This window comes from Glycine max, chromosome 3, assembly GCF_000004515.6.
Source record: "Glycine max cultivar Williams 82 chromosome 3, Glycine_max_v4.0, whole genome shotgun sequence".
Taxonomy (NCBI): Eukaryota; Viridiplantae; Streptophyta; class Magnoliopsida; order Fabales; family Fabaceae; genus Glycine; species Glycine max.
The window spans coordinates 40,910,687-40,938,636 of NC_016090.4; the positions used below are offsets into that span (position 1 = coordinate 40,910,687).

At 31.4% G+C, this 27,950-nt stretch overlaps 4 protein-coding genes and 1 long non-coding RNA gene across 5 annotated transcripts; 2 read left to right on the top strand and 3 right to left on the bottom strand.

Moving 5' to 3' along the window:
* Window positions 1–697: 697 nt before the first annotated feature.
* On the bottom strand, window positions 698–3,297 carry LOC100776677 (alpha carbonic anhydrase 7). Its single transcript, XM_006577649.3, has 7 exons — window positions 3,145–3,297; window positions 2,578–2,786; window positions 2,094–2,200; window positions 1,872–1,986; window positions 1,594–1,758; window positions 1,364–1,420; window positions 698–951 (listed from the first exon to the last, which is right to left on the bottom strand). The coding sequence occupies exons 1-7, from the start codon at window positions 3,230–3,232 to the stop codon at window positions 859–861; spliced, it is 834 nt and encodes a 277-aa protein (XP_006577712.1). The 5' UTR covers window positions 3,233–3,297; the 3' UTR covers window positions 698–858.
* Window positions 3,298–7,544: 4,247 nt separating this feature from the next.
* LOC100777215 (E3 ubiquitin-protein ligase RZFP34) lies at window positions 7,545–10,247 on the bottom strand. The gene is made up of 12 exons (XM_003520615.5): window positions 10,096–10,247; window positions 9,871–9,958; window positions 9,624–9,683; window positions 9,053–9,085; window positions 8,874–8,951; window positions 8,738–8,781; window positions 8,593–8,633; window positions 8,376–8,458; window positions 8,189–8,280; window positions 8,028–8,097; window positions 7,847–7,888; window positions 7,545–7,745 (listed from the first exon to the last, which is right to left on the bottom strand). Exons 1-12 carry the CDS (start codon window positions 10,188–10,190, stop codon window positions 7,545–7,547), a joined length of 927 nt encoding a protein of 308 aa, XP_003520663.1. The 5' UTR covers window positions 10,191–10,247.
* Window positions 10,248–14,388: 4,141 nt separating this feature from the next.
* Window positions 14,389–20,393, top strand: LOC100799358 (triosephosphate isomerase, chloroplastic-like). The gene is made up of 9 exons (NM_001253966.2): window positions 14,389–14,613; window positions 14,879–14,905; window positions 15,711–15,780; window positions 16,465–16,588; window positions 16,831–16,915; window positions 17,039–17,171; window positions 17,287–17,460; window positions 19,893–19,975; window positions 20,088–20,393. The coding sequence occupies exons 1-9, from the start codon at window positions 14,437–14,439 to the stop codon at window positions 20,142–20,144; spliced, it is 930 nt and encodes a 309-aa protein (NP_001240895.1). The 5' UTR covers window positions 14,389–14,436; the 3' UTR covers window positions 20,145–20,393.
* Window positions 17,469–19,295, top strand: LOC121174606 (uncharacterized). The gene is made up of 2 exons (XR_005890790.1): window positions 17,469–18,856; window positions 18,988–19,295. It is a non-coding gene; the product is annotated as an uncharacterized lncRNA (long non-coding RNA).
* A 3,825-nt stretch (window positions 20,394–24,218) lies between the features above and the next one.
* On the bottom strand, window positions 24,219–25,538 carry SPCP1 (nodulin-26). Its single transcript, NM_001249799.2, has 2 exons — window positions 25,060–25,538; window positions 24,219–24,965 (listed from the first exon to the last, which is right to left on the bottom strand). Exons 1-2 carry the CDS (start codon window positions 25,438–25,440, stop codon window positions 24,594–24,596), a joined length of 753 nt encoding a protein of 250 aa, NP_001236728.2. The 5' UTR covers window positions 25,441–25,538; the 3' UTR covers window positions 24,219–24,593.
* Window positions 25,539–27,950: the final 2,412 nt, after the last annotated feature.

A 27,950-nucleotide genomic window follows, 5' to 3' on the forward strand; every position in this document is an offset into this window, starting at 1 on the left:
CTAGAAAAAATAAAAAAATAAAATTATCTCTACAATAAATATTACAAAATAATAGAATATTTTATTGCTATTTAAATAATATTATTTACATACTTAAATTTCTAAAGCAAAATAATCACCTAATGTTATTTTTTTAAAAAATTATTACCTCATAAAAATATTAATTTGAAAAAGTCAGGGGGGCTGGCCCCCTTGAGTTTGCTGTAGGTCCGCTCCTCACTAAGGGAGTCTAAAGAAGAAAATATGGAACTAAAAGCATTAACCCCAAAGGATAATTGTCTCAAGTAACATGACAGAAGAGACACACAAAACAAAAGATCAACTTACAAGAGCAACCAAAGAGGTATTCTTTCCACCAATCAATTCCCTCCCGGCAATCAACTCAAATATATGTCAAACGTTTATCTTATATCTTCTAAAATCTTTTAAATTTTCCCAAATTTATACTAAATTTTTTACTTTTTAATCTTAAAAATCATTCCATATATATCTCAATTACAACTTAAACACCTTTATATTTAGATTGAAAATAATATATTGAAAGTTTTAAGTAGAAAAAGAAAATTGACGGGATTAAATTTATTTATTTTTTAAAAAATCAATCAACTATTTTGTTTTTTGAAAAAATAAAATCACACAAAATTTAAACTAGATAAAGCTAAAATGAAATTATAATTTTTCTTTCTTAATCAATAAAATGTATATATATCATGAAAGAATCATATCTTCTAGATAAATTTTATGTGTTTTCACTCAAAACAACACTTATTATACATAATACGAATGAATTGAAAAAATTAACAAATTAATTAAAGAACCCAAATAAATTTAAAATAAAAATACAATAATATATTCAAACTAATACAGAGGTTTATTCTTGATCTTTGGAACGTATAATTGTATCTCTCGTTGATTTATGAACTGTAGCGGTCTTGCATTCCATTTGGCATACTGTGATAAAGTACATAATAAAAATTAATTAATTAAAATGAAGTCTAACAAAAAAAAATCAAGAAATAAAAGACTTTTATTTTTAAAAAAATGTTAACTTAAGTTATTTTTTTATCATAAAACTAAAGGAATTTATGATATTTTGAAAAATAAAATAAGTAATTATATTAATTAACTAAAAAATTAATTAACAGTTTGATGGATAGATAATGAAAGTATACGAATTTAAATCTTAAGTTATATTTTACGAATTCTTGATTTTTGTTAATCTGTGTTTTACTGAGTTTCTGATTTTTGTTAATCTATTTTTTCATAGCTTATTTCCTATATAATTCTTAATTTGTGAAGTTTCTATTTATTGGATCCTCCGTTCAAAGAAAAGTAAATCCTTCAGAGTCATCAGTGTACTTACATAATTAAGTACCGTATCCTTGAGCAACTTCACCTGCCCCCTTGAAACAGTTCTTACCTAATGAAATCAGGTATATGTTAAGGTAATCATATATATAGTAAATATTAATTGACGACCAAGAAAATTGAAGATACTAAAGGAGTCTTTCGTGTGTGTGTGAAAACTTAATAATTAATGAATAAGAAGGATAATAATTATGTATAAAAAAAAGTATTTAAGTGTATATATACCTTCTTATCAACGGTCCAAATGATGTCTTCAGTGCAAGGAGGTGCAGTGAGTGATCCCATGTACCTGTAGTACATCTTGCTGCCCTTTATGATTTCTGAGGGATCAATCACCCCTACGCTTTTCTCTTCGTCCTCTTCAGGAATCTCCATTATGTATTTTCCCAACTGAAATTTATGTATAAATATTATACATGCAAGATTGATAAATAGCTAGCTGCATGCTTGGTTTTCTTCTTTTGTTCTTTAATTTTATTGTAAACATTATTGCACGTACGTACCTTAGAGAGCAATGGATCGGGGGAACCGTACTTGTACAGAATACCAACAACAGCGGTCTTGTTTGTTCCATCAGGTTGTGTGCTAACATGAACCATGTGCAACTCCAAGTCATATCTAATAATGATATTAAAAACGAAAATTAGAACTTGTGATCAATGATATTTAAATTTGAGAAGAAAGAAAAATAAAATAAGAAATGGTTGTGATGAAGGGAAATTAACCTCCGGCCGTTGATGGTATGTTCGGCAGGCCAGTGCCAATGGGCTTGTTGGAGGAAGAAAAGTGTTCCATTTATGTCTATTGAGCCAGCATCATCTTCCCACATGACCTGCAACCATAATAATTAATTAAGAGTTCAATAAGATTAAAATGTCACAGATTATAATTTGGGTTTGATATAATTTTTAAAGTTAGATAAATTTATCATATATATTAAGTTGTTATTAGATGATGATGTTATATAAATCTTATTTTCTTAATATATACAGATGTGAAGATTTATCATATCATATATGACCAATCCATTAATCATAATAATTATCCATTATCAAGGTGATTTAATTCCATTGATTAAGTAAGAGTGCAAGATTGTTATAAATCTCATGATAATATTTTCTATTTAGGATATAAAAAAATTAACCACAACAACTATGGATGAATTAGAAGAGTTAAATGTGCGTTTTATAAGATGACGTTTATACTTACCGCAACATCATGACCCCTGTTGGAGACAATAGCATGTTGAGGCTTATAGTTCCAGTACTTTAGTCCCCCTAACTTGGGGATCACTTCCACTCCATTAGTGGACAAATCAATAGGAGATTGCATTTGCCCTATTTTACAGTCTGCCCATTCTTCTTTCAGATCGCCCCAGTGTTGGGGCCCATTTTCACTTTTTTCGTTGTAACCATACTCTGCATATTTGCACAAACATATATAATCATAACAACAATAATTAATGATGTCTATATGGTTTTAAATGTTGACAAAAAAATATGGTTCTAAGGTATTTTTATTTTTTCTATCATTTTCTTATGAAACTTAATTATGAATAAAAATTCATCTGCAAGATTTTCTTATGGAACTTAATATCATCATTTAAAAGTAAATTCATATAGTAAGCTTAGCTCGAGATTAAAAGTTTCAATATCTTGTCAAAGAATAAGTTCAGAGCTTAAATTGAATCCTAATTGAATGAAGCTACATTTATGCATAAATCAAAACTGATACGAATAATTGAGCGAGATAGATTATTGCATATGCAAAATATACCAGGTTCATCAAGAGCTCTAGTTAATTTGGAACAAAACAGGATGCATATCAGTGAAATTGCGACCGAAATGTGGCTTTGACGCTGCATGTTTCAGATGGTGGAGAGATTTGGCTTTTGTGAGTAGAATGTCAGGTGCCACAGAGATTATTAGTTCGTGTGGATGTGTTTGTGGAGAGATTTAGTGCGTGTGCTAGGGTTTTTATACATTGCCAAGGATGGAAGTGATTGTGGATTTGGTCAGGTGGTAATTAATTAATGGGAAACTTTCCTTGAAGTTTTCTTTATATGAATGTCACAAACGTTCTTTCTTTAATATAATTAATCTTTCTCCTTTCTGCTTCTCAAACTTTCTTCTCACTCCTATGCCTTGTTAATGTTGCACATTTTGGAGATAGAAATCAACTGAATTATTCTCTTATCTGATTTTTTAAGATACAATATATATATATGGATTATTTTATGTTGTGATCAGATGGGGGGGAAAATAGTAGACCTAGTTCAATTTTCGTTTTTGGTTGGCCTAGTTCAGTGTTCAACTTTATGGGAAATATTGAAATAGAGAGGAAGTGTAAAAAAAAATTAAAACAGTAAAAAAAATCGGAGAGTTTTGGTCGTTCTTAATTAAGAAAAGAATTTTAATTAATACGCCTATTTGGACATGGTCATAATGATCTCAAGTGCAAAGATTAACAAGTTTGACTTTGATTAATTTTCATTGCACTAAATGAGTACCAAAATATTAAAAAAGCATTAGTAACGTAAAAGCGGGTAAAATTAAGTTCATGAACATATTGTTGTGGAAGGTAATCATATGTAAACATGTTGAAGGTATCAAATTGTTTAACGGGTAAATGTTTCTTAAACTAGTATGGATGAAGAGATGTAATTGGCCTTTGATAACTTTATTAGAACGAGACTGCATGCATATATTAATTAAATGAACAAAGTTTTGTTAATTAGGTGATTCACACGCACTTAAACTTGTTGAAGGTGTCAGATTGTTTAACAGGTAAATGGATAAATATTTCTTTATTGGTATGGATAAAGGGATGTAATTCACGTCTCTCTCTCTCTCTATATATATATATATATTATTTGCAAACGTTTGTGCGAACATCATTAGTTGGGGTAGAAATTATCAACCCTTACTTCCGTAGACTCGACCACCTTAGTAATAATAAATTAATTAAGTTTATCTGCTAATGCATGCATGACGAGAAATTCCATGATTTCAATGTCATCAGACACTTCGAGATAGTTTTGGCTTGTTTTTAAAATTGCATCACCTTTTAAATCTACCCTCTTCCTTTTTCGTTCTTTCTTATGATATATTTTTTCCTTTTGATGATTAGAATGAACAAATCAAATTCTTAACCTACATGCACATGTGTGGCCGCCGATATGTGCATATCTAAATCAACATAGGGTATCTATATCATATCTGAATATGGCAGCAGTATTTATATATTCTTTTTCTTTTTTCTGGCGTATATAAACTCGAGAGCTTAGATTTGGAGAAGAGCACACTCATTATTGATTGTTAAATATAATAAATTAATTGTAGGGTTAATTAAACTTTTCTTTTTTTCCTAAAAAAAAGTTTTTGTTCTCGTTAACTTTTTCATATTCTAAAATTTAATCTTTCAAAATTTAATTTATTTAACAATTTTTAACTCTTCATTCATTTTCTATTAATATTTTTAGTCCTTCAATTTTTTATCTATTTTTATTGTTCAACATTAATTCAAAATATATAAAATAAGAGACTAAAAATAGATAAAATAAAAATTAATCTTGAACAATAAAAATAAATAAATAAAATTGAGGGACTAAAAATATTGATAAAAAATAACGAAATACTAAACTTTATTGAAAAAAATTTAAAAGACTAAAAATTAGGATCTGAAAAAATTAATGAAATAAAAGTTAATTAACTTTTATGTAATAATAATTAAGTTAATAGCCACCAAGCTATGATACTATAAAATATATATTTTACATTGACAAATACCATCGGTTATATAAGAACCGATGCTAACAAATGCGCAAATATTGATTAATGGAAGTATCTATAAGTATCAAATAATATGTAAAGTAAGACATTAAAATGCAGATGCTCAATTATTAGCTATTTTCGCAGGTAGCTATATCAAGTGGTCTACAAGCAAAGTATTATGATATATATCGAGGAAGAAAATAATTTTATTTAGATCCTCCTATTTATCACGACATTTTCATCTTCACGATAAAAAATGATGCAGCATATAGATCATGGTATCGTAAATATTAATAAATCCCTCTTATTTTCTCTGCCTTTTACTTCAGTTAATTAAGTCCAAATAACTCTCTTGCCAACTTCAGCATTCCTTTCTCCTTCCATGCGCTAAGTGACAAACTATAATATTTGACACGTGTTGACCAAATTCCTTAAAGTAATAAGATCATTACTATTAGTATTTACTAGTCTTTTCATTCATATGTTGTCCATTTATTTCATCCCTCTTAAATGTAGAATGAGAAAATAAGCTATCAACTGAAAATGTATAGCAAATTTATACTAACAGTATGACACTAATTACATTGCTCTATGCTACACAAGGAACTAGATGATCTGAAAATAATTTAACAGAAGCTATACATCAGTGCTTCTTTTTACTGATTGCATGATGAATGGATGCTAGATTTTCAATTCAATAACAACTGGAAGAAATCAAAAAGGAAAAGAAGAACCAAGCTGCATGTCACCGGCCGGTGTTTATACTCATTGCTTACCTTATATTTCCCTGGTTTAAATTATGTCGAGAGCATATAATAAACAATGGAATTGATCCAACATTAATACATTATCCATTTTCTGTATTTCAATAAGCAAAATTCCCTTATATCATAAAATATAGATAATGCAGAAATAAAAAAAAAATGTAACATTAAGTAGTACTCTCTGCTATCATCCACGGTCCCCTATTAAACACATAGAATAAATCATTCATATCCTGAAACTGAATCAAGAAGTAATCATTCTAGATCAATTATCTCCATCCCTCCATTAACATTTTGGTAAGTTTATTTTGCATAAACTTCAAGCCAAATTGTTTCGCAAGAAGCTTCACAATTATATATAGTTTACTTCCATGGTTCATATGCTTTCTTCCTCTCCCTCCAAAACCAGGTCTATATTGATTAGTTAGGTAACTAGTCAATTAAAATAAAATTCTTAATAAGTACATATAATAATAAAAATCCAACTAAAAAGATATAACAAGCTAAACTTCTCACATAGATTAAAATTATTTTATGCACCTAAACTTTTTTTTTTATAAAACTCTTTCCTTAACTTTTTCATAAATTATTTTAACTTGTCAGAGAACTTTATGTTGAACTTAATTTTTTTCTCTTAAAAATTACTTTAAACTTAAATCTTAAAAAAATAAAATAAAAGTTGTTTGATGTAATACTTAAGTTAAAACTATGCTTCATTATTCTAAAGTAATTGACCTGTAAAATTTGTTCAGATGAAAGGAAAACAAAAGTTAGGATATGTATTTTTTTAGAAGCTATTTTAGTTAGCTTGTCTTTTTTTTAAAAAAAAAAATCATTTTCTCCCCCCTTTTTATAACAATCAAGGTTTCAAAAAATTTCTTTAAATGTATTTGACCTAACTTATTTAAAAAAAAAAAATTAAGCCAAACATTATCTAATTCACTTTAATTTTTTTTTTTTATATAAAATTTACCTAAACTAATCATATATAATAATAGAGTTTGTAAGAATTATAGTATTTGACCACAAGAACCATAATGAAATCACCTTTCAGTATTGCTAAATTCTTTTAGTAGATTGATCTTACCGTTACAATTAATGCCGCTTTCAAGGCATCAACTCCATTATATGATTTGCTTGCAAACTAAATTGATAGTTGAGTAAAAACCCCAATGCCTTTAATGGACGTAGTGTTGTGAACAAGCCGAAACTAAAAGAAACATTGATATACTGGATTGTAATATGTGAAGGTGCAAGAGGATATTTTGTACAAATGAGAGATTAGGGTTCTTTATGAGGTGTTTAATTGATTAAGTATAACCTTGTTTATTTGAGTTATATTCGTACCAAGTATATATATATATATATATATATATATATATATATATATATATATATTGAGAGGCTAGCTAGTCATGTTATGTACCTTTCGAACGGCCGGTGAGCCATAGCTATATCATACCAAAGTCATTTTATTCAACAACAGAAAAGAAAAATACCAAAGTCATTTTTAAGAGATCTAAACAAAGTAATCAGGCACGATTATTTTTCTTCCCACATGAAGATAATAAAATTGATATTCAGCAATGGTTTCAAATAATTAAGCATCTTGATGTTTAAGTGCCAATCATCTAACCATCTATTCAACCCTCGATGAACTAGAAGAAGCATCTGATTCAGCTGGTGCAGCTGATTCAGCTGATTCAGCTGATGCAGCTGGTTCAGCTGGTGCAGCTTGAGTCCTTCTGGTATTATAGGACTTGCATTTAGGGCACTTGAGCGCCATAGTATGAAAACTTACTTCAGATGTTTCCACGCAATCGTTGCAAAGAATCCAAATCTATAATGAAATTTATAACAGGCAGATTAATTGAGGGTTTTAGAAGCTAACAAAACTGTAGCAGCTATATAGACAAAAAATATTAGCAAATATTTATTTACCTTTACATTTTGATATTCTTCAGGCATTGGCCTTGATTCAATCTGAAAATTTGTGAAGCAAATAAAGAGAATGTGGTCACACACTTTCTGACAGAGAAGTTATTACAAACAACGGAGAATGCTAATTTTATGTTAAATAAAATAGTTGTAAATATTGGGACTAGATTTTGACACAACTTACAATCTCATCCACTTTCTCCCAAATAACTGACATGTCACAAAATGATTTGGAACAAACTGGGCATGCATACCTGCAAAAATATTTAATTAGATGGAGAAATTATTCACCAAACATGCGTACAGTCACTGTAAAACACATAGTAGTGTAAGTGTGTAACTAACATTAAACGTTGTTGCAATTGTCTAATGCATCCTAGGTGCATGTTGTGACCACATGCCAATAAAGCAATGGCTTTCGTTGTATCAAAAAGAAACTGCACAGATGAAATTAAAGAGTGGATCAATCGATTTCTACATTCTAAAAAGAATCTTTCTGGAGGTTTCTTGGCTCATGCCCTATCAATATTACCTCGAAGCAAATTGGGCAATTGGTATGCATTGCTTTTTCCATACATTTGTGTTTATCCTTCAAGTATGATGAATAGCAAAATCCTAGGGACATGAAGAGATCATATCATCAAAGTATTGAATTAAAGAAAGACTGAGTTTGAACCCTGAATTAATAGAGGCACACATAAAAGTGTTTATTGCTAAAACGAAAGCAATGTTTCATCAGGAAAGCTTACCACATGTGTTACAGTGGAACATGTTCTCTACACCTCCATTTCTGTAATTATTGAACATAGGCAATTAAAATACAACTGATAAACTGTAGATATAGTAGCAAAAAATGAAACAGTGAATATAACGAATTAAAGGAATAGTTTGGACCTGCAGATTCCACATTCATCACAATGGAATTGTTTCTTTGATAACTGGAAATACAAATAAAAAAAATGGTTATGCAAAACTTCATTAAAGAGAAAACTCAAGATTTTTTAGGAATAAAATGAGACAAAATGCTTACATCGTCATCGAAAAACTTGCATTTGGAGCAAAAGTATCTGCCCATGCAAACACCACAGTTAATGCACATCTGTTGAACCTGCAGTAAAGTGAAAATGTAAGTATAAAAGGGGATTAACCCGTATTCCTTGCATGCCTCTACTGTAAATTTTAACTAGCTAGCATATGTATGACACTTACATCTTGCTCTGTGCCACACAAGGAACAGATGACCTGAAAATGATATGGCAGAAGTTATATATATATATACATAATTGCTTCTTTTTTTCTGGTTGCATAATGAAGATGAATTAATGGATGCTAGATTTTCCATTCAATATAACAACTGGAGGAAATCAAAAAGGAAAAGAAAAATTCAAGCTGGCACTGCTGTTTAATTATATTCATTTGTTTACCTTACATCCCATAGTTAATTATTTCAAGTGCATCAAGCCGTAGAATAGATCCAACATATATATCCTATCCATTTTGTCTATATTTCAATAAGCAAAAATCCTTAAATATCTTAAAATAGAGATAATGCACAAATGGAAAACGGAAGATCGATATGCAACATGAACCCAAAACAAAATAAGCATAAAAGATTATATTTTCGAACCCCAATCACAAAGATTAATGTACACACTAAATAATGATTAATACAGCAAGATTTTTTAAGTGCTCTAGTAAAAAATTGGTTATACTTGTACCTGATTGATATAATTATATTTTTGGCTGACTAATTAATTAAATTAGAATTGGTGGTACTTACCCTCTTCACATCATGACGAGAAATATCATGCCAGTCAGCAAGTTTGACTTCAATTGAATTCTGCTGAAAAAACACCTTGAAATTAGGTATACATTTTTTTTTTCTTTAATTCAAATAACAAATTGGTTATATAGTTAATTAGTTCACAGAATATAAGAAAAAGAGAAAATGAAAGCGACCTGCTGCAGGAAAAACAGAAATAAAAAGTAAGTAATCACAAGAAAAGTGACAAGTACAAGTGTACAACCTTAGATTCATTGTGGCAAAATCTGCAATCGAAGATTTCATTGCAACACGGCGCTATGATCTTACATCTCCTTTTATAATGTGAGCACCTAAAATTTACAACAAAAAATTAATTTTCCAAATCATTTTTTTATTACTTTTATTTTCTTCCATTCTCATAATTAATATTCAATTTAATAAAAAAATAAATTTGATCCGGATGGATGAAACGAGAGTAAACAAATACCCGTAATGTCCACATCCGATTTCGGATGGAGGGATCTCAACGCGGGGTTTCTTGTTAGAAAGTTCATTCTTTGAAAGGTGACGATGAGGTTCCATTGAAGTGTGATTCACAGAACAATGTTAATTCTGAAACATGATGAGATATGAGTAAAGGATGTGAGAGAAGGCTTTTGTGATGTTGTTTGTTGTGTTTGTGTATGAAAGTCAAAGATAGATTAAAGATAGATTAGTAACGTTCATGAAGTGAGAGAAGATTACGATGCTGTTGTGTGTGAAAGTCGAAAGTCAAAGATATATTATTAAGGTCATTAAAAGGTAACAGGTGTCAATGTGTCTGTGACAGGAATCCGGATCTTCTGCAGCCTTTCCGGCATGAAGGTTTTTGTGCATCTCAAATCACAATCATTCACCAAAAATCTTTGTTCTTCTATTACTATGATCAACGGTTGAAATCTTGCAATGGAACAAATTAAGTTGGAGAGGATCCGTGTCTCAAGAGTGCCAAACAAATATAATAAAATACCAAATGAGTCTCTTTTCTTTTTGGTATGTTTTCATCACCACTCCTATGAGGCCGTGACACGCCATGGCTTTTGCTCTTTTTTATTCTTGACACTTAAAAAAAGAAGGATGAATTGACTATTTTGGTCTCTTTTACTTTTGCTTTTCCTTTTCAGTTTAGTCTTTATTTTTGAAAAAGTTCATTTTAGTATGATTTTATTTAACAGATTCAAAATATCTTTTAATTATTTAAATATATTTAAATAATTGAAATACTATTTTAAGCTTTTTAAATAAAAATAATGTACCTAAGCGGGTCTTATAAAAGATAAAGGATAACTGTGAACAAAATAAATAAGGTAAGAGATCAAAATGATTATTTAGCTATAAAAAACATAAAGAGAGTCCTAAATTGTTTGATTGTGAGAAAAGATAAGGAATGAGAAAAGATATTGAACAAAAAGAAATTAAAGAGCTAGAGTAGAAAAGAGTGAAATAAAAAATAATAAAAAAGAGAAGAAACATTTAAGTGTCAATATTTAGTGTTCAACCGTGACTGGAATAAGATTATTTTTGAAGAAAAAGAATTATGAAAAATAAAATAAAAAAAGAAAAAGTAGTTTGATAGGTTGCAAAAGAAAATAGATTTTCTTATGCTAGAGAAAAATTTATATTAAATGAAATATTTATTATTATTCTTTATGATAATTATTTTACTATTAATATTATTATTACATTTGTTATTATCATTCTTATTCATTAATATATATATATATATATATATATATATATATAAGTTAATTAATTAACTAATAATAAATACTAATAAGAATATTAATAGTAAAATCAGATCAAATCATGCGAGAGAGCTGACCAAACGACTTTTTAGATTTCATTCATTTTTTCCAATTAATGTAGAAACAACTTCTAATCTTTTTTCTCAATATAACTTTTACGTATGAATCTTTCGTACGACACTTTTGGCAAACACTAATTTAAAAAATAATTTTCTTATTATTTTAATGAAAAAAGGATGTAATAGACTGAACAGGACATCAATTAGGAAAGCCAAGATAGAACAAAAAAAAAAAAGTTGAGTAATTATGAAGGCCAATGTGTACTTATATTTCCGTTTTCACCTTTCCATACGTGCATTATTACATTTAAAATTGTATTATTTTTCGATATAATACATTTAAAATTGTAAAAGTATATTCGTCACCCCAAAATTTATTATATTATGAAGCATTTGACATGCAATCATACTCGTCACCACAAATTTTGCTAGTGACCCATCCCACTTTATCTTGAATCTAGTCTAGATCTAGAGATAGTCTTACATTTAAGTCACGTGGCATCAGATAGATGCACAGAGATAGATAATAGTAGTGATAAAGTAATAAACTTTAGTAAAAGCGTGGAATAAAAGGAAAAAAATAATATTTGCAAAATGTGACTCGTCGTGGAAACGATATAGAGAATAAAAATAAAAGGATAGTTGCTAATAGATTCTAAGCTTTAAACAATTCATTAAGTTGAAAGGAGGGAACAAATGTATACTTATTTGGTTCGGATTAAGAAAAATGTTACGTTATTTAATTTATAGAGAAGGAAAGAAAAAATATGCAATGTTTTTTATAAATAATAGTAATAAATAAAATAAAAAAGTAAAATAACTTTTCGGAATAATTTAATTTGTACATTTAATAAATTATGATTTACTGAAAAGTAAAATTATTATTTTTCTCTCTTTACATTTCATAATATTATAAGAAAAATAGGAAAAAGAAATAATTTTTTTGTTATTAAGCAACTGAGTCAAAATAAATAAATAAAAAAGAAAAAGAAATGTCTTCTCTCCTCCATTTCCCTATAATCAAATATACCGAAAAGCAAAGGAGAAAAACAAAGTAATAACTAACAAGGCAACTTGGGTCATTCGTTTAGATCTTGAGTTTTTGTAGTACGTGTCAACACTATAACTGCATATCCAATATCTGGTAAAAGTTCAAAACACACATACTATAATTTCACTTTAACAAATTAGGATAAGTTTATGTAATTTCTTTATACTAATTTTTTTAGAAGAGATTATAGCTGTCATATAGTACTCTATTTTCTTGGACAGAAAACGAAGTATTTTGACTTAATAAATATTTTAGTCTGAATTTTGTGTTGTCACTGTCAAATCCAGCTTGATATGAAAAATATTTGTAAGCCATGCACAAACTTAGACAGGAGAAAATAAAATTGACAACCGACAATATATAAGCCAATATCACTTTAAACTTGCAAACGATTAATTAGATGTGAGAAAATGTCTTAATCTATTTGATTAATCATTTGATATTAGATTTATATGATTTTTGTAATACTAATTAATATCCTAGTTAGATTAGTAAATCAATAAAATAAAAGTGGAAACAATTGAAAAAAATTATACTGTATTTAATGTCATTAATACATTTTCATCACAGTATTTAATAATAAAATCCATTTATTGAAATTAGTAATAAACCTTATAATTTTATTTTAAAATATGAAATTGTCCATTAATAATTACACAGTACGTATGCATTTAATTTTAATATATTTAATTAATATTTTCAATTACTCAAAATTACAAATAAGAAAATGGTGCTCTCTTTGAACTGAAATATAAGAAAAAAATTATTTATATTAATTAAGAAAATAGGTTTTTTTATAGTAATTTAAGGAAATAAGTTAACATCATTTAATTTCTATAATCTCATTTTAAAAAATTATTTTATTTTTTAAAGTATTCTTTACATTCAATGCATAGGAAAAATAAATAAGAAATTGTTAAAAATGAAATTCTAATTAAATGAAAGATATCATGATGATATCATTAGATGGAATAAAAATAATTAAAATTTATTTTTTAGTAAATCACAATTTTTTTCTTATATTTCAGTCTAGAAGAAATAACAAATATTATAAGTTACTTGTTAAAGAATTAAAAATAAAAAAATAATAGAAAAATATTCCTAACACATCTATTAGTAATTTATTTTATTTGTATAGAGTATTTATTGGGTTGAGAATGACAAATTGATCTTTCAAGAAGTATGAAAATTTATTTATTTATTTTAAAAAATATTTAAAGGCTGATTTTTTTATTTTATACGTACAAAATTGATGATTGAAACCTTGACTAAATATTTGAGAGTGTGTCTCGAAGGAATGATAAAAATAATATTAGAAAAAAAATGTATAACTTTTTTTAGTAGCATTCATATATTTTATACTTTAATTTAAAAATAAAATTTTTATTTTTATCATCTAATAGACCATAAGAGACGTTTTATTTATCCTTAAAAAGAGACGTTATTATTATTTTTGATATAACTCTACTTTATTATTATTATTATTTTTAAGGCAGTCATTAACAAGACGCTATAAATATTAAATGATATTTAAATTTTAATATAATAAATTACTAATGCATATTTTTATTTTATTAAAATGTTATATATTCAATTTTTTGTCTTCACGTAATAAAAGTTCCTTAAAAAACCTTATTTTATTCTATTTTTGATCTCTGGTGGTGTTGGATGGGCGTGAATGGAGTCTTGTTCCTGGACCTGGTTACCTTGTTCATGTGTGGGGACCACAAAGTTTTTAACCCAGCAATTCAGCACCAGAAGAAAGGGTTGGTGTTGATGTCACCCACCGCACTTTTTACTTCGGTAGGTAGGATTACAAAATAGTAACTCAGTAAAAACTCACTCTCTCACCAACAAAATAAAAACCAAATCTAATCCAAAGTCCAAACCTTCAAATTTACTTCCCAACACTGTGTTCCTGTTTTTGTTCTTCGATGGCGGCAACCTCAACATCACTGGCTTCTCAACTCTACATTGGCCTGCGCCGCCCCTGCCTCAAGCTCGATTCTTTCAATTCTCAATCTTTCTCTCTCTTCGACCCTAATCTTCGCCTATCCCTCTCTCCACCCAAACCCTCACGCGCCGTCATCGCCATGGCCGGCACCGGGAAGGTGCTTTTTCTTATCCTTTTAAAAAATTAAACTTTATTGCTATTTTCATTACTTTTTGATCGTTAAATAAAACGGTGTCACTGTGATTTCGGTGGGCAATGTAATTCTCCTTAATGGGTTGGGCATCTATTTTTTTATTAACCACTCAGCTGCCGGGGCTTTTTTTACTTTTTAATTTTTGGTTATGTATTGCTTCTGAGTGTGTTGATTATCCATTTTGCCATTTGGTGTATTGATCTTTTCCTTCCTTTCTGTGTGGTTACAGTTCTTTGTTGGTGGCAACTGGAAGTGTGTAAGTATCTTTACCTCTAAGTGTTTTTTTTAATTAATATTATTCTTAAAATGAAATGTTTATTTCTGGTGATTGAGTACTTGAGTTTTTTTTTTTTTCTTACATTAGAATCTTGCAGCATCACATTTGGAATGCAAATTACACGCCATAACTCTATGCGAATGTATTGGTTTAGAATAAATAAATAGCCTTTGTAATCACGTTTCCTTGTAAGTATTAAACTTACTTTTTTGGGGTGTGCATCTGGTTCTACTAATCCCATCTTGGAACTTATAGTCTAGTTTATGGCTTGTTTCTCTCTCTAACTTTCTATAGCAGTAGCAGCATAGAGCTCGTTTTCAACCCTTTGTTTAAGCTTTCTATTCATTTTTATTTCTAACGCAAGTATCCTTCACCCCTTTCTTTTCATCTGCCATACTTTGTTTATATCTGAGAAATCTACCACTCTGCATTAAAGGATCTCTTTTTCTTTCTTTTTCTTTCCTTGATCAATATGTGGAGCTGGGAAAATTTGGATGACAGACATTATTATTTTAAATTGTCTTTAAATTTTTAAGAAACAAAGTTTCTGTTCGTTTGTGTAAAATAATGAAATTATTGTCTCTTGCAGTCTTAACTGGTTTTTTGAAACAGGCACTTCTTTTTTGCATTGTTCAGTAGTGTTTTTTTATGTGCTCAACCACTTAAAAGTACAAATGAAGTTTTTGAAATTTTGATCGTCACGGCTTAATCAATTACTAGTTCGGTTGACTCTATGTATATCTCTATTTGATTCTTATTACCTTACCTTTGTTGTTATCTCTAGAACGGAACAAAAGACTCAATCAGCAAGCTTGTTGCTGACTTGAACAATGCAAAATTGGAGCCTGATGTTGGTGAGATATGTTCAATCTTCATGTGTTTCTAGTTGAAAGCTGTAGAAGACTACCAAATATATGCTTCTTTCCAACTCCTAAAACCTAAAATAAGTTGTTGAGATTGAAAATGTTTTTTCCCCATATGCTGATGTAGTCATGTAGTGACATGGTTGGTTGGGTTAATGAAATGCTGATGCATTGATATATATATTACGATTCTAAATCTTGTAATACCTCTGAATGCTGTCCACCATATAGGTGGTTGTAAATGTTCAAATCATCTGTGTCAAAAAAGGAATTAAACCTAATTCTCTATTGGTCACCCTAATACCAAAAATGGCAAAATGCAATGAATCCCCTTCAACAATGGGTCACTTGCAAAGAACTCCCTTCTACTTTGAATGTTGAAACTTGCCAACATGATTCATTGAACTTACCAAACTATGCATAATGACTCCTTATAGGGGGTTTCATGCATGCTCAATTGGGTCGATATGCATTGTTTGTTTAACATGAGCATGTTTCAAAGCATAAGGAGATTTGCAACACATAATCCACGCAGCTTCCTTCTTTTTTATCCCCAAAAAATTACATTGGATAGGTGCATTATTTTCTAAACACTTCCGGTCTTTCTTGATAATCTTGTAAATTTATCTTATATATTTGGTCATCCTAAGCTTTCCCATGTTGTGGGAAGTACAGATGTTGTCGTTGCACCTCCCTTCCTCTACATCGATCAAGTGAAAAACTCACTCACTGAGCGGATTGAAATATCTGCCCAGAATTCTTGGGTTGGAAAAGGTGGTGCTTTTACTGGAGAAATCAGGTTAGCTTGTTCAAGTGTTAATTGATACATGTTTCTTTTTATTTTTTGAATTTATAATGTTTGGTCAATTGGATGATAACAGATACCGTCCTTTTTTATGTTCACATTCTCCTTCTTGTTGTTCTTGACGTGATTATGATGTTTACACCAAATATGTTACTATTATTTTGTGGTGGTCATCAACTATGCTACAATGTAACAAGCTATTCAGTCATTTAGTTATTAAAATCTGATTCTTGTAGCGCGGAACAACTAAAAGATCTTGGATGCAAGTGGGTTGTTCTTGGACATTCTGAGCGAAGACATGTTATTGGAGAAAATGATGAGGTAAAGCAAATTCAGAAATCATTTCTACAGTAGCTTTGCTGCTTTGCTAGAGAATATGATTAATATATTTGCAAGAGATGATGCAAAATATTTAAGATCTTACTTGAATATTGTCAACTCCAGTTTATAGGGAAGAAAGCTGCCTATGCTTTGAGCCAAGGTCTTGGGGTGATTGCATGCATTGGAGAATTGTTAGAAGAAAGGGAGGCTGGAAAAACTTTTGATGTTTGTTTTCAGCAATTGAAGGCTTATGCAGGTAGGTGCAAGCTATATTTCTAATATAATCCATTTAAAGTCCATTTTCTTTGGAAAAAACAAACTGGAGAGGGTTTGCTGATTGCTTGCATAACATCCATCGTGTCTGTATGCAGACGCAGTTGCTAGTTGGGACAACATTGTTATTGCATATGAACCTGTATGGGCCATTGGAACGGGCAAAGTGGCCACTCCCCAACAAGCTCAGGAAGTACATGTAGCTGTTCGGGATTGGCTAAAAAAGAATGTCTCAGATGAAGTTGCGTCTAAAACACGAATTATTTATGGAGGTAAATTGTTTATTGTACCTGTAGTTGCATTGTGAACTGATTAGTGTCATGGAAAAAATGTAAGATACCATTTATTAAGGTTGCATGTTTGTCGTGTATTCTTCAGTTGAGTGGCCACCTTTTGCAACCGCCCTCATTATTCCGTTCGACCTTTCTTATGTCATTCTATAAGTCCCTAGCAAATTCATTTGGTGGTAGAATTGTCTTGCTCAAAATCTGTTCTTGTTTCTCTCCTGATCTAATTTCTTTCCTTCTCTAGGGCTCCTCTAGGTATTATTTCTCCCCTTGAAAACTTTTTAAACAGTTACAGGAGAGAAAAAAGATTCACAATGGAGTAAAGTGTGGATAGAAAAGGGAATGGGAGGCTTGGGGATTAAAAATATTAAATTATTCAATTTGATTTTGTTGGGGAAGTGGTGGAGGACAATAAAAACTAGAGGTGCCAAGATGGGTCGGGATAGCTGGGCCGGTCCAAACCCGCCCGAAGAAATGTAGGACGTGGGCTTAATATTTTTAGTCCAAATTAAATGTGGGCTTTTTAGCCTATCTCAATCATCACCCAATGTGGACTAAGCCTGCAAAAAACCGTTGAATGCCCATAAAAACCAGGCTTTTACAGGGCTTGGGCTATATTTTTGGGACTGAATTAAATCCGGGTTTTTTGGCCAAATCCATTATAGAGTATGCTCTGTGCAAAAATAGCTTAAGGTAGACTATATGTGCCAATCGATGGATGGAGCACCCTCATGGGTCTGGAGGTGGTGCAGGCAACTATTTGAATGGGAAAAAAATTTGGTGCAGGATCTCGAATGATCTCTAGGGACTTAATATTAAACGAGAACATGAGGGACAGATGTATATGGGATGGGGATTGTATGGGATCTTATAATGTGAGGTTTGTGCACCACTCTGATTTCTAGTGCAGATACCCAACACCAGCATATCCACAATTTGATATGTTAGAAACAAGTACCTTGGAAAGTCCAAGCTTTTGTTTGAAAAGTTATGAAGGACACAATCCCATCTAAAATGAATCTGGTGTGCGGGAAAGTGATCCCCGATGTAAAATTGTTATGCTCAGCTTGCGGTGATATGGTTGAATCAACACACATTTTCTTTGAATGTCCTATGTTAGCGCCACTATGGAAGGAATGCCTAGCATGGTGGGGTATTCAAGCTCCCCTACATTTCTCAATCTTGAACCATAACATGCAATGACGGAGTCTGTTACATCGGCAATGAAAAAATGATTTTTTATGGAATGTGGTATGGTTTGCAGCGGTGTGGATTTTATGGTGAAATCGAAATGCGTATGTTCTCAAAAAGGCACTTGGATGTGAGTGAGAGATGTTGGAGAAGGTGAAGTTACTATCCTGGCAATGGATATCCAGCAAAGGTGGCTTATCTTATCCTCTATCATGCTAGTGCAATGAGCTACAGTCTTGCATTTCATAATGCTCCTTATAGACTCACAAATTTTATGCTATGAAGCTGTTTTCTCATGCTTGGACTCATAATATTTGTTAGATCTTTCTCGTTGGGGAGTGCTGGTAGGCTCTGGTTTGTTTGGTAGCCTTGGTGTTGTGGTGGGAACCAGCTGTCACTGTTTCGTGGTTGGGGTGAGGAATTGACTAGCTCAATATGCACCTTTGTTTTGGTGTTTTTTTACGTGGCCTCTTTGTCTCTTCCTTGTATGTTTTTGTTGTATCCAGACTAGGTAAGATTCTGAAGCTTTTTATGTAAAGCTGGGGGTCTTTTTCCTTTTTTTCTGATGTACTCTTGGTAGCATAGTTTGGACACTCCTTGTGTGCAAATGATTTCTCTTTTTATTGAAATTTCTTTTGCCTTTAAAAAAATAAATTGCTTGCCATTTATTGATAGCTGTAAACTTGTACATGCACAAATATCTTGTTGACATTAAGATTTCCCCTGACCTTGTCAATTGCAAAATGTTAGTCTATGTTCAATATATTTCTTAGAATTTGGATTTGAGTTTCACTCAATCCCAAAAGCTAACTAGGGTTGCCCTCCCCCCCACTTATATACATTAAGTTGTGACCAAATTTCTAGTCAATGTGGGATCTTCAACGCATATCAAAAAATTGAGAAGAGATGGAAGTCACTCCAAGTTGATGAGGCAAAAAATCGTATAGCTCATAGAATAAAAGAGGACTTAAATAGAATTATCCTATTGGATCAATTGATATGATAAAAGATACAATGAAACTGTATAGACTCTCTATTTATAGAGTTTATTAGTGCTAACCGTTATTTCTAATAACAACTATTTAATATTTCTAACAGACTAACTAGTCTTGACAATATTTGACCACTTGAGAAATGAGAAAATAGTTCTCATTTGAAGGTAAAATTTTTCCAGCAAAGCAGCATCCGGATACAGTAACATTAAATTCATCTTTTTTTTTTTTCAGGGTCTGTAAATGGAGGCAACAGTGCTGAACTGGCAAAGCAAGAAGATATTGATGGATTTCTCGTTGGAGGTGCTTCATTAAAGGTACACATAGTTTCTTCAAAAATTTCTTTTACCAAAGTGAGCAAACCATGCATGAGTTAAGGAACTCAGGTTATTATGTAGTTACTTACAAGTTGATCTTGTTGAGGTGCAGGGTCCTGAGTTTGCTACCATTGTCAATTCAGTCACATCCAAGAAAGTTGCGGCTTAATTACTTATTGTGATTTTGGCAATATGAGAGCATTAAGGATAAAGACGGGCTAGTCATAAATGTGGCAATAATGTGGGTGTATAATAACAGATTGGTTTTTATTATCAAAATTACTGCCAATTTCTTTGCAATCAGTAGGAATGGCATTATCTGATTTTTCCAAAGAGACAGTGTATTTATAGCATTTAGACATGCAGAGATGGTAGAAAGCAATAAATAATAAATGTTTCTGAATTATTGTTTTTTTCATATCGTCAAATCCTGGATTTTTTTTTTTATCATTTTGCTCTTGGTTTTACGGGGTCCATATTTTTGTGACTAAAAATGCACCTTGTATGTGCACTTTCTGGATATGGAAGTCATTGTGAAGTCTTACATGCATTTTTTAGGAAGGATATCTTCCAACCAAGGTTAATTTCTTTTTTCATTTTGAAGTTTAATAGTCATCAAAGTGAAATTATTTCTTTTAACAATTTTTTTTTACATTGAGATCAAAATTTGATTAACATGCTTAATTGTTCAATGTTTTACTAATTATGCAGGGGCATTTTGACTTTGTTCCAAAAAAATTGTAATTTTAATTCAATTTTTAATTTTTTATTTTGTTATAATTTTAGTTCAATTTTCAATTTTGTATGTTTTATTTTGTTAAACTGAATCTTCCATTTAATATATTTAAGGTATTATTAAAAAAATTTATAAAGATCTCATTTATCAATAGTAAAGAAAGTTAATTTTGTTATAAAAAATAATTAATTTAATTAATAACAATAAATGTCATGATTTAAAAAAAAATATTTTTGTCATTAATCCTCTTTCTCAAACACAACGTGCTTAGATAAGTGTATATATATATATATGAGTTATAACTTATAAAGTTGACGAATATAAAAAATAAATAATTAATATTTGTTAATAAAAAAAATCAGATGGTTGTCATGTTAGTGGGCTATCAGATCAGATTTTTTTAAAAAAAAAAGATCAGTCTGACAAATTTATGTTAATGTAATTTATAATGTGTAATTGTGAGAAGATGCTGGATGGAGATCCTTCAATGGAGATGGCCACAGGAGCCAGGGCTCAATGACGCTGGCAAATCAATCTTGAAGTTTTTTTACAATTGCATCCATTTTCCCATGTTCCCGACATGTATTTTTCTTTAAGATTTTATGTCAATCCGTAAATAGTAGTGTATCTCTGTCCTTATTTACTTTCCGTATTCCCACACGGGTATTTTTATCTTTACTCTTCAGTTGCAACATTATTTGGCTAGTTGAATAGCATTATGTTTGTACTCATGCTGCTTGCTGAAAAGTAGCATCAATATAAAGTAAAATTAAGCTTTTTATGCCTTTTTGCATTGCTGAGAAAATTAGAAGTTTTAGTTTGATACTAAAATCAACATAACTGTTTGCTATTAGCTGGGGTATCTGCAAGTCAGTATAATCTCATCCCAAGGCTCTCAAGGCCTATGTCCGCAGCACACGCACACACCCAAACACATACTTATAATAAACACATACACTTAAAAACAATGCAGTAAAAAAAATACTAAGTCTAATCATTATAAACCATTTTTTTTTTATTATTTTCTGTGCAACTTACTCATGATACCAACTTACGACGAAACTATAACAGAGGATGTTGGTTTTACTTTCAGATAAGTAGTGGGTGTAACTATACCATGTCAAATTTTGTGAAAAGAAAAATGTGCTAAAAAAATGGTATGAAACTATGAATGATTAGATGAAGTTGAAGAATATATTTTTGCCGACGTAACTCGTAAGTTTATTATTAACTCAGTGGGAAGGCACTCTAATCATTACAAGGCCCACGGAGTATTTTAGATTTCATGTCAGAGAAGACCCAACAACTATATTGAGCCCAATCAAAAAGCAATTCTGCAATTTAAATAAAGTACCTTATCGTGTTCATAGCTTAAGTCAATGTTTTGCACAACAACAAAAAAAGTTAAATTCTAGATGAGTATTTGTGGATTTAATAGTACAAAATTTACTTTTAATACGTCAAATTACTTCATATTCCAAACAAAACGAACAACTGTCTTTTGGGGCATGCAAGAAACAAAAAGCGATAGAACAGAGAAGATGCTTGGATCGTAACACAATAAAGCAACCGGAAATCACGAACACCACCAATGAATTATTGACATTGGTATGTTTTTTTGCTTTCTACATTTGTCAATTAACCTTGCATGTGAAACCCAAGAATAAGGGCCCCTACAATCTATAGTGATCTACGGCTCCTGTCTTATTCATTATTGTAGCAGAGCAAAAGACAGAATTACACAGAACCGCCGAATGATTAACATTAATTAACGTGCTTAGGCACATGCAAAGTCTTAATTAGGATCTCCCTTTACACATGATATTGAATACTAAAGGGTGCCGCTATAAGCTGTAATTTGTGATTCTCACTCTCAGTCTACTCTAAATCGACTCTATACTCTTCACTCTAAAGCTTACCTATGCTAATTTCATGTGAAACTGCTCGTTTAGCAAATCGATACGTAATAAGGCCTCAAAAGTCAAATGAAACATAGCTTAAATATATTTATAAACTGCATACGTCACGGGAAAGGATAGGCTTCAACTACTTTTCTTCATTTTTTGTACTATAATTCATTTCTGATAGATATAAATAATCTTGGAAAAGTTTACGCAAGTATTTAAACCAACATCGAACGTGGGTAGGTTGTGAGAATTATGATAAGAATGTATATATATTTAAAAAAAAAAAAAAAAGCTTTCAAATGTGTCAAACGTCAAGCTAAATGGTAATGGTAAAAAAAAATTCTTAGAATATCTCAATAGTAGTAACGGGTGTGCTTATAATGTGTGACTTGCAATAATTTATGTACGTACATCTCACTATTAGGTCGTGGTTATAACGTTATTGCTTTTTACCATATGCCCTAATAAATAAGAGATATAGGTTTGAAAATCTGTTAATGGGTGTGGACCATAACCCCATTTCCCTAATGAAAGTGGCTAGCACACGACAATATGGCGATGTCCAATGCGTAAAGTGAAAGGCCTTTGATTTGGATACTAGTCTTTCCAACGCTTTCTTTCACGTGCCATGCCATGCTGCTTGGCCATCTCATCATTAGTGTGGTATATGCTTAACAGTCCATGATCTCATGAATTTATATCCATCAGCATCCATCTCTCTATACCCATATTTAAGACAAAACCACCAAAACCATTTCTATCACAACTTGCTGCATGCTATTTATTTTATTTTATCCCCAATTAAACCATGGCTCTTCATTCTCCAAATAGGAAAATAATATCTTTACAATCATCTAGTATTCTCTACTATTTTATCACTACCGCTACTATTTTATCCTTTCTTATCAAATCCACATTTTAGGTTATACTGTTCATTTGGTAATAATACAGTGTAAAATAAAACAGTAGAGTTAATTTGAATCTATATGAATATCATATTGACAAATTGTCGTACAGTTTTCACCTACTTTTATGATATAAAATTCTTGCGGTTTATCCAATTCTTAATAATGTTATATTATATATTCATTGTTTGCATAAAATAAATACAATATCTTCAAATAAAAATTCGTATTGAAACCTCTAAAGGATGCATTCCCGAACTTGGACACATACTAGTTACTCTCAAACACTTGTTCACTTGTTTGTAATTTAATTAGCAAAGAAATACAACCAATGAGAGGTGCATAGCTATTAGATATGCTTCAATCTTGTTTAGTTCATTCTCTATCAACGTTCTACATTCATTCTTCCTCGCATTTAATTTTCTAGTACTGTGGTCGGCACGTTTACGTCTTCATTACGGAAGTGAATTACTTAGCCATTGACATTGGTGGACCCACTCGAAGCTTGTGCTCGAGCGATTCTATCATTAAGACACTTTGTCGCATACCATGATTAACTGTTTTATTTTATTTCATGTTTTCTTCTCTAGAGTGTTCATTGTCGCAATGATTAAGCCTTAAGGGTTAAATTAGTAATCATTGATAAAAACATTTTAATGTCAATGGTCTTGTTAACCGACGATGCTCATAAGACATTGATTAAAAAAATTAAAAATATATTAAATTTTTTTAAGACACTAATTAACATTTATCTAATCTTAATTGTGAGGGGAACAGAGGATACCGGAAAAAGTAAGAAGTACTAGTGAAATGGTACAACCAACCAGACCCGAATAATGATACATACATTCAATTCAATTGTGGACCAGGTGAGAGCGAGAGCATGCACAAAATGATAATTAAATTAACTTAAAAGAAAACTTCAGGATCATCAACCATCCAACCAAAGATCAACGGCCACCGATTCAACAGGAAAGAAAACACAAAGGAAGGAAAACCATACACAGAAGAAGATTCCGGAGAAATTCAATAATACACATTTTTTTTTTTTATTATTTCATTTTTCCCCTCTAGTAGTCAGTGCTGGGAAGCTGCTCGTGGGTGTGGCTGATGAAGACAACCTCGTAGATAAGCCCAGCAATTCCACCTCCGATGAGAGGGCCGGCCCAGTAGATCCAGTGGTTGGTCCAGGTCCAGCTCACGACAGCAGGCCCAAATGTCACAGCAGGGTTCATGGCTGCTCCGGAGAAGGCCCCACCCAACAAAATGTTAGCGCCAACAATGAAACCAATGGCGATGGGAGCAATAATTCCCAAATTGCCCTTCTTGGGGTCAACGGCAGTGGCGTAGACTGTGTACACCAAACCGAAGGTCATCACGATCTCCAACACCAAAGCGTTGCCAACTCCGACTCCAGCGGAAAGCCCGAATGCTGGAACAGGCTGCGATGCGTAACAGCAGAACAAAACTCTTACTATCAGTTATAGTTCGTTAATTAAAATAAAGATAGGTAAGTAACGGTAATAACGGTCTTACGGAGGCAGTGACGAAGGCGAGGAGGAGGGAGGCCACGATGGAGCCGAGGAGCTGGGCGATGACGTAGACGATGCCGCGGAGTAAGGTGATGTTGCCGCCCACGAAGGCGCCGAAGGTGACGGCGGGGTTGACGTGGCCGCCGGAGATGTTGGCGCCGACGGAGACGGCGACGAAGAGGGCGAAAGCATGGGCGATGGAAGCGGAGATGAGGCCGGCGGGAGTGGCGGCGCCGTTGTCGGTGAGCTTGTTGTAGGCGATGCCGGAACCTGAACCGGCGAACACGAAGATCAAGGTGGAGATGAACTCAGCCAACCCCGCCTTCAACGTGTCGGGGTGAGTAGCCTCTTCAGGCCTTCCGATGGCGATGTTTCTGATCGGCATCTTCTTCAATCAACGGTGATGATGATGATGATGATGACGACTTATGAAGGATCAAGTGAACACCGATCACTCACTGAAACCACTCTCTGTTTCGCTATGCTATTCGTTTTCGCTTCGTAGCTTCTTATATACCGTGATTGAAGACGAGCCTGCCTAGGATTCCACCGGCTGTACCCGGTTCCCGGTTATTTTTATTTTCCTATTTGGAAAATATGCGCAATGCTTCCAAAAATGTCAGGAATCAAGTTTTTCAAAAACACCAAGCCGGAAAAGAAAGAATCCTATTTGGTGACAGCCTGGGACAGGTTCTTCATTTCAAATTATTAATTGTTTTTCCTTTTATTTTAAACATTTATGAGAGAAAAAAAGTTAATGTCTATGTATTAAAAAGTGTAAATAATTTTACATAAACATTTAGCATAAATTATCATCGAAACTATACAGAATAATTATTTTAAAAGTAAAAAAATTATATTATAAATACATTATACATAATTATTTGAAGAAAAAAAAAACAAGGAGTATATCCCCACATCACTGTTGGTTGCTCTTAAGACAGCGAATCGTTTGGGCCAGAGCCGTCCCAGGACTGACACGTGTCCGAGATGGATAAGAGCCATGTAGGGCGCTGATAAGTGGACATTGTCTAGTCTTTTTTGTATATCTGGATGGTTCCGTGAGAGAAAGAGAGTGAGCTATTGCACTCTAATATAATTAACTTTTTTAATTTTTTTAAAGTTGTGAATGACGATAGCTCTAGAGTTTTATATTATATCGCGTGTGCAAAGAAATAATAGAGAGAATTGTGAATTTTAAGTTTATAACTGCAAAGTAGTAGTTAATCTATAATTATAAGGGCATAATTCATCATAATATAATGAATGAGATAAGGGGATAAGCACTGTGACTCTCTGGTGACCCACCGGAAAAAAGCAGGTATTATTACAAGACCGCGACTGACACGTGGGTAAACTGTACTTGTTTATTTTAAACTTAATGTTGTATGTACAGTAGCTTTTTTGTTTTTCTGAAATGAAAATATGATATTTTGCATAAAGTTTAACTTGATATGAAAAAAAGGATCTTAATGAAGAGACTAAGAGAATTATTAAAATTAATCTCCCGCTCTGATCTCTGGTTTGGATTAGCTTAGTTAACCCCCTCAATTATTTTTGTTTTTTAGCAAACAGGTGGCACCGTGCACCTGGAATCACTGCTATATTCTGTTTCGAGGCATCTGATCTACCCTCAACAACTTCAACACTTCAATCATGTACATAACAAGCTTTTTTAAGCCCCTTTCCTTCAACAAAAGTGAAAAGTTCATTACGGATAAAAAATAACGTGGAAAGTTCATTTGAAATTTGGCGTATTATGCTCATTATTTTGCCAGGCTTTATTTCCTCAATTTAATTACAGTAGTTGTAGTAATAAGTAATAACTTCTACGGCTCTTATTCTAGTTATAAATGAATATATGATCCGTAAATAATTAAATCCTCCACAAAGTTATATTAGAGAGGTGAATTAAGAGTTGGATTGGAACTAAAATCGTAATAAAAGTTAAAAACTTGCAAAATGAGCATTGGATGCATTGTATATATTGTGTGTATCATGAGTTTCCCTATTGAAAAGAAAGTATACAAACGAATTTGGACTATATATTATGCATGTGAAACTTAGTCACAATCACTAATTGTTGATGATTGCATTATCATCTATTTAAATACGTTATCATCAAAATATTTTATACTTAAATGTTAAAGTTGCTCTTTTTTTCTTATTTATTATCTTAATCTTGGTTTGTGGATGTTTCGGAGAATTTTGAGAAATAATTAACTATTTTTCAAAAACTTCCAAATAAAGTACAAAATTTAAATAGTAGTAATTTTTTTCTGAAATTAAATAGATCAGATACCCACTAAGAGAATTAAAACAAATTCAATGTTTTTTACAAATATGAACATTTTATATTTTTAGAATATTGAATATTAAGAAGATTAATTAATTATAAAAAAATATAATACTTTTCATATTTGTAGGTACATTGGCTTAGTGTATTACAATTCTTGGGAGCCATGTTTACACTTGTTGGAAGACTAAGTATGTGTTTGGTTTATGATTTGCACGAATTTTATTTATTTGGCTTTTTTTTTTTTACTGAAAACATTTATTTGGATTGTTTCAATGGAAATTCTAGCACACTATAAGTACGTGTTCGAAAATTCGTCCAATTGAATTGAACGTCAATCCACGTCCTTTCTTTCTTTTACGCTTACTATTTGGGAAAGTGGAACTTTCCGTTTACAATCTTTTCAACAAATTTTGAAACACACCATGAAAAATTTAAACAATATAATTGGATTATACATTCAACCATTTCAAAATTTCCACTTTAATTTTATTTATTAATCATGAATAAAGCTATTTGTGTATATAATTGTGGCAAAAGGTTAGAACCTAAGATCTTATGTAAGTTACCCAAATTTTCTGTCACTAGATTGATCCTAA

Bases quoted from the DNA above. Each gene is read 5' to 3' on its own strand.
- LOC100776677 (XM_006577649.3), bottom strand. From the start codon at position 3,232: ATGCAGCGTCAAAGCCACATTTCGGTCGCAATTTCACTGATATGCATC. The intron at 2,201-2,577 runs GTAAGTATAAAC...TTATGGTTGCAG, and splicing joins ACAGGGGTCATGATGTTGCG to GTCATGTGGGAAGATGATGC. The intron at 1,759-1,871 runs GTACGTACGTGC...CATAAATTTCAG, and splicing joins CCGATCCATTGCTCTCTAAG to TTGGGAAAATACATAATGGA.
- LOC100777215 (XM_003520615.5), bottom strand. From the start codon at position 10,190: ATGGAACCTCATCGTCACCTTTCAAAGAATGAACTTTCTAACAAGAAA. The intron at 8,952-9,052 runs GTAAGTGTCATA...ACTTTACTGCAG, and splicing joins TGTGTGGCACAGAGCAAGAT to GTTCAACAGATGTGCATTAA. The intron at 8,281-8,375 runs GTAATATTGATA...TCATCTGTGCAG, and splicing joins ATTGCCCAATTTGCTTCGAG to TTTCTTTTTGATACAACGAA.
- LOC100799358 (NM_001253966.2), top strand. From the start codon at position 14,437: ATGGCGGCAACCTCAACATCACTGGCTTCTCAACTCTACATTGGCCTG. The intron at 15,781-16,464 runs GTGAGATATGTT...TGGGAAGTACAG, and splicing joins AAAATTGGAGCCTGATGTTG to ATGTTGTCGTTGCACCTCCC. The intron at 16,916-17,038 runs GTAAAGCAAATT...TGTCAACTCCAG, and splicing joins TTATTGGAGAAAATGATGAG to TTTATAGGGAAGAAAGCTGC.
- SPCP1 (NM_001249799.2), bottom strand. From the start codon at position 25,440: ATGCCGATCAGAAACATCGCCATCGGAAGGCCTGAAGAGGCTACTCAC. The intron at 24,966-25,059 runs GTAAGACCGTTA...TACGCATCGCAG, and splicing joins TCGCCTTCGTCACTGCCTCC to CCTGTTCCAGCATTCGGGCT.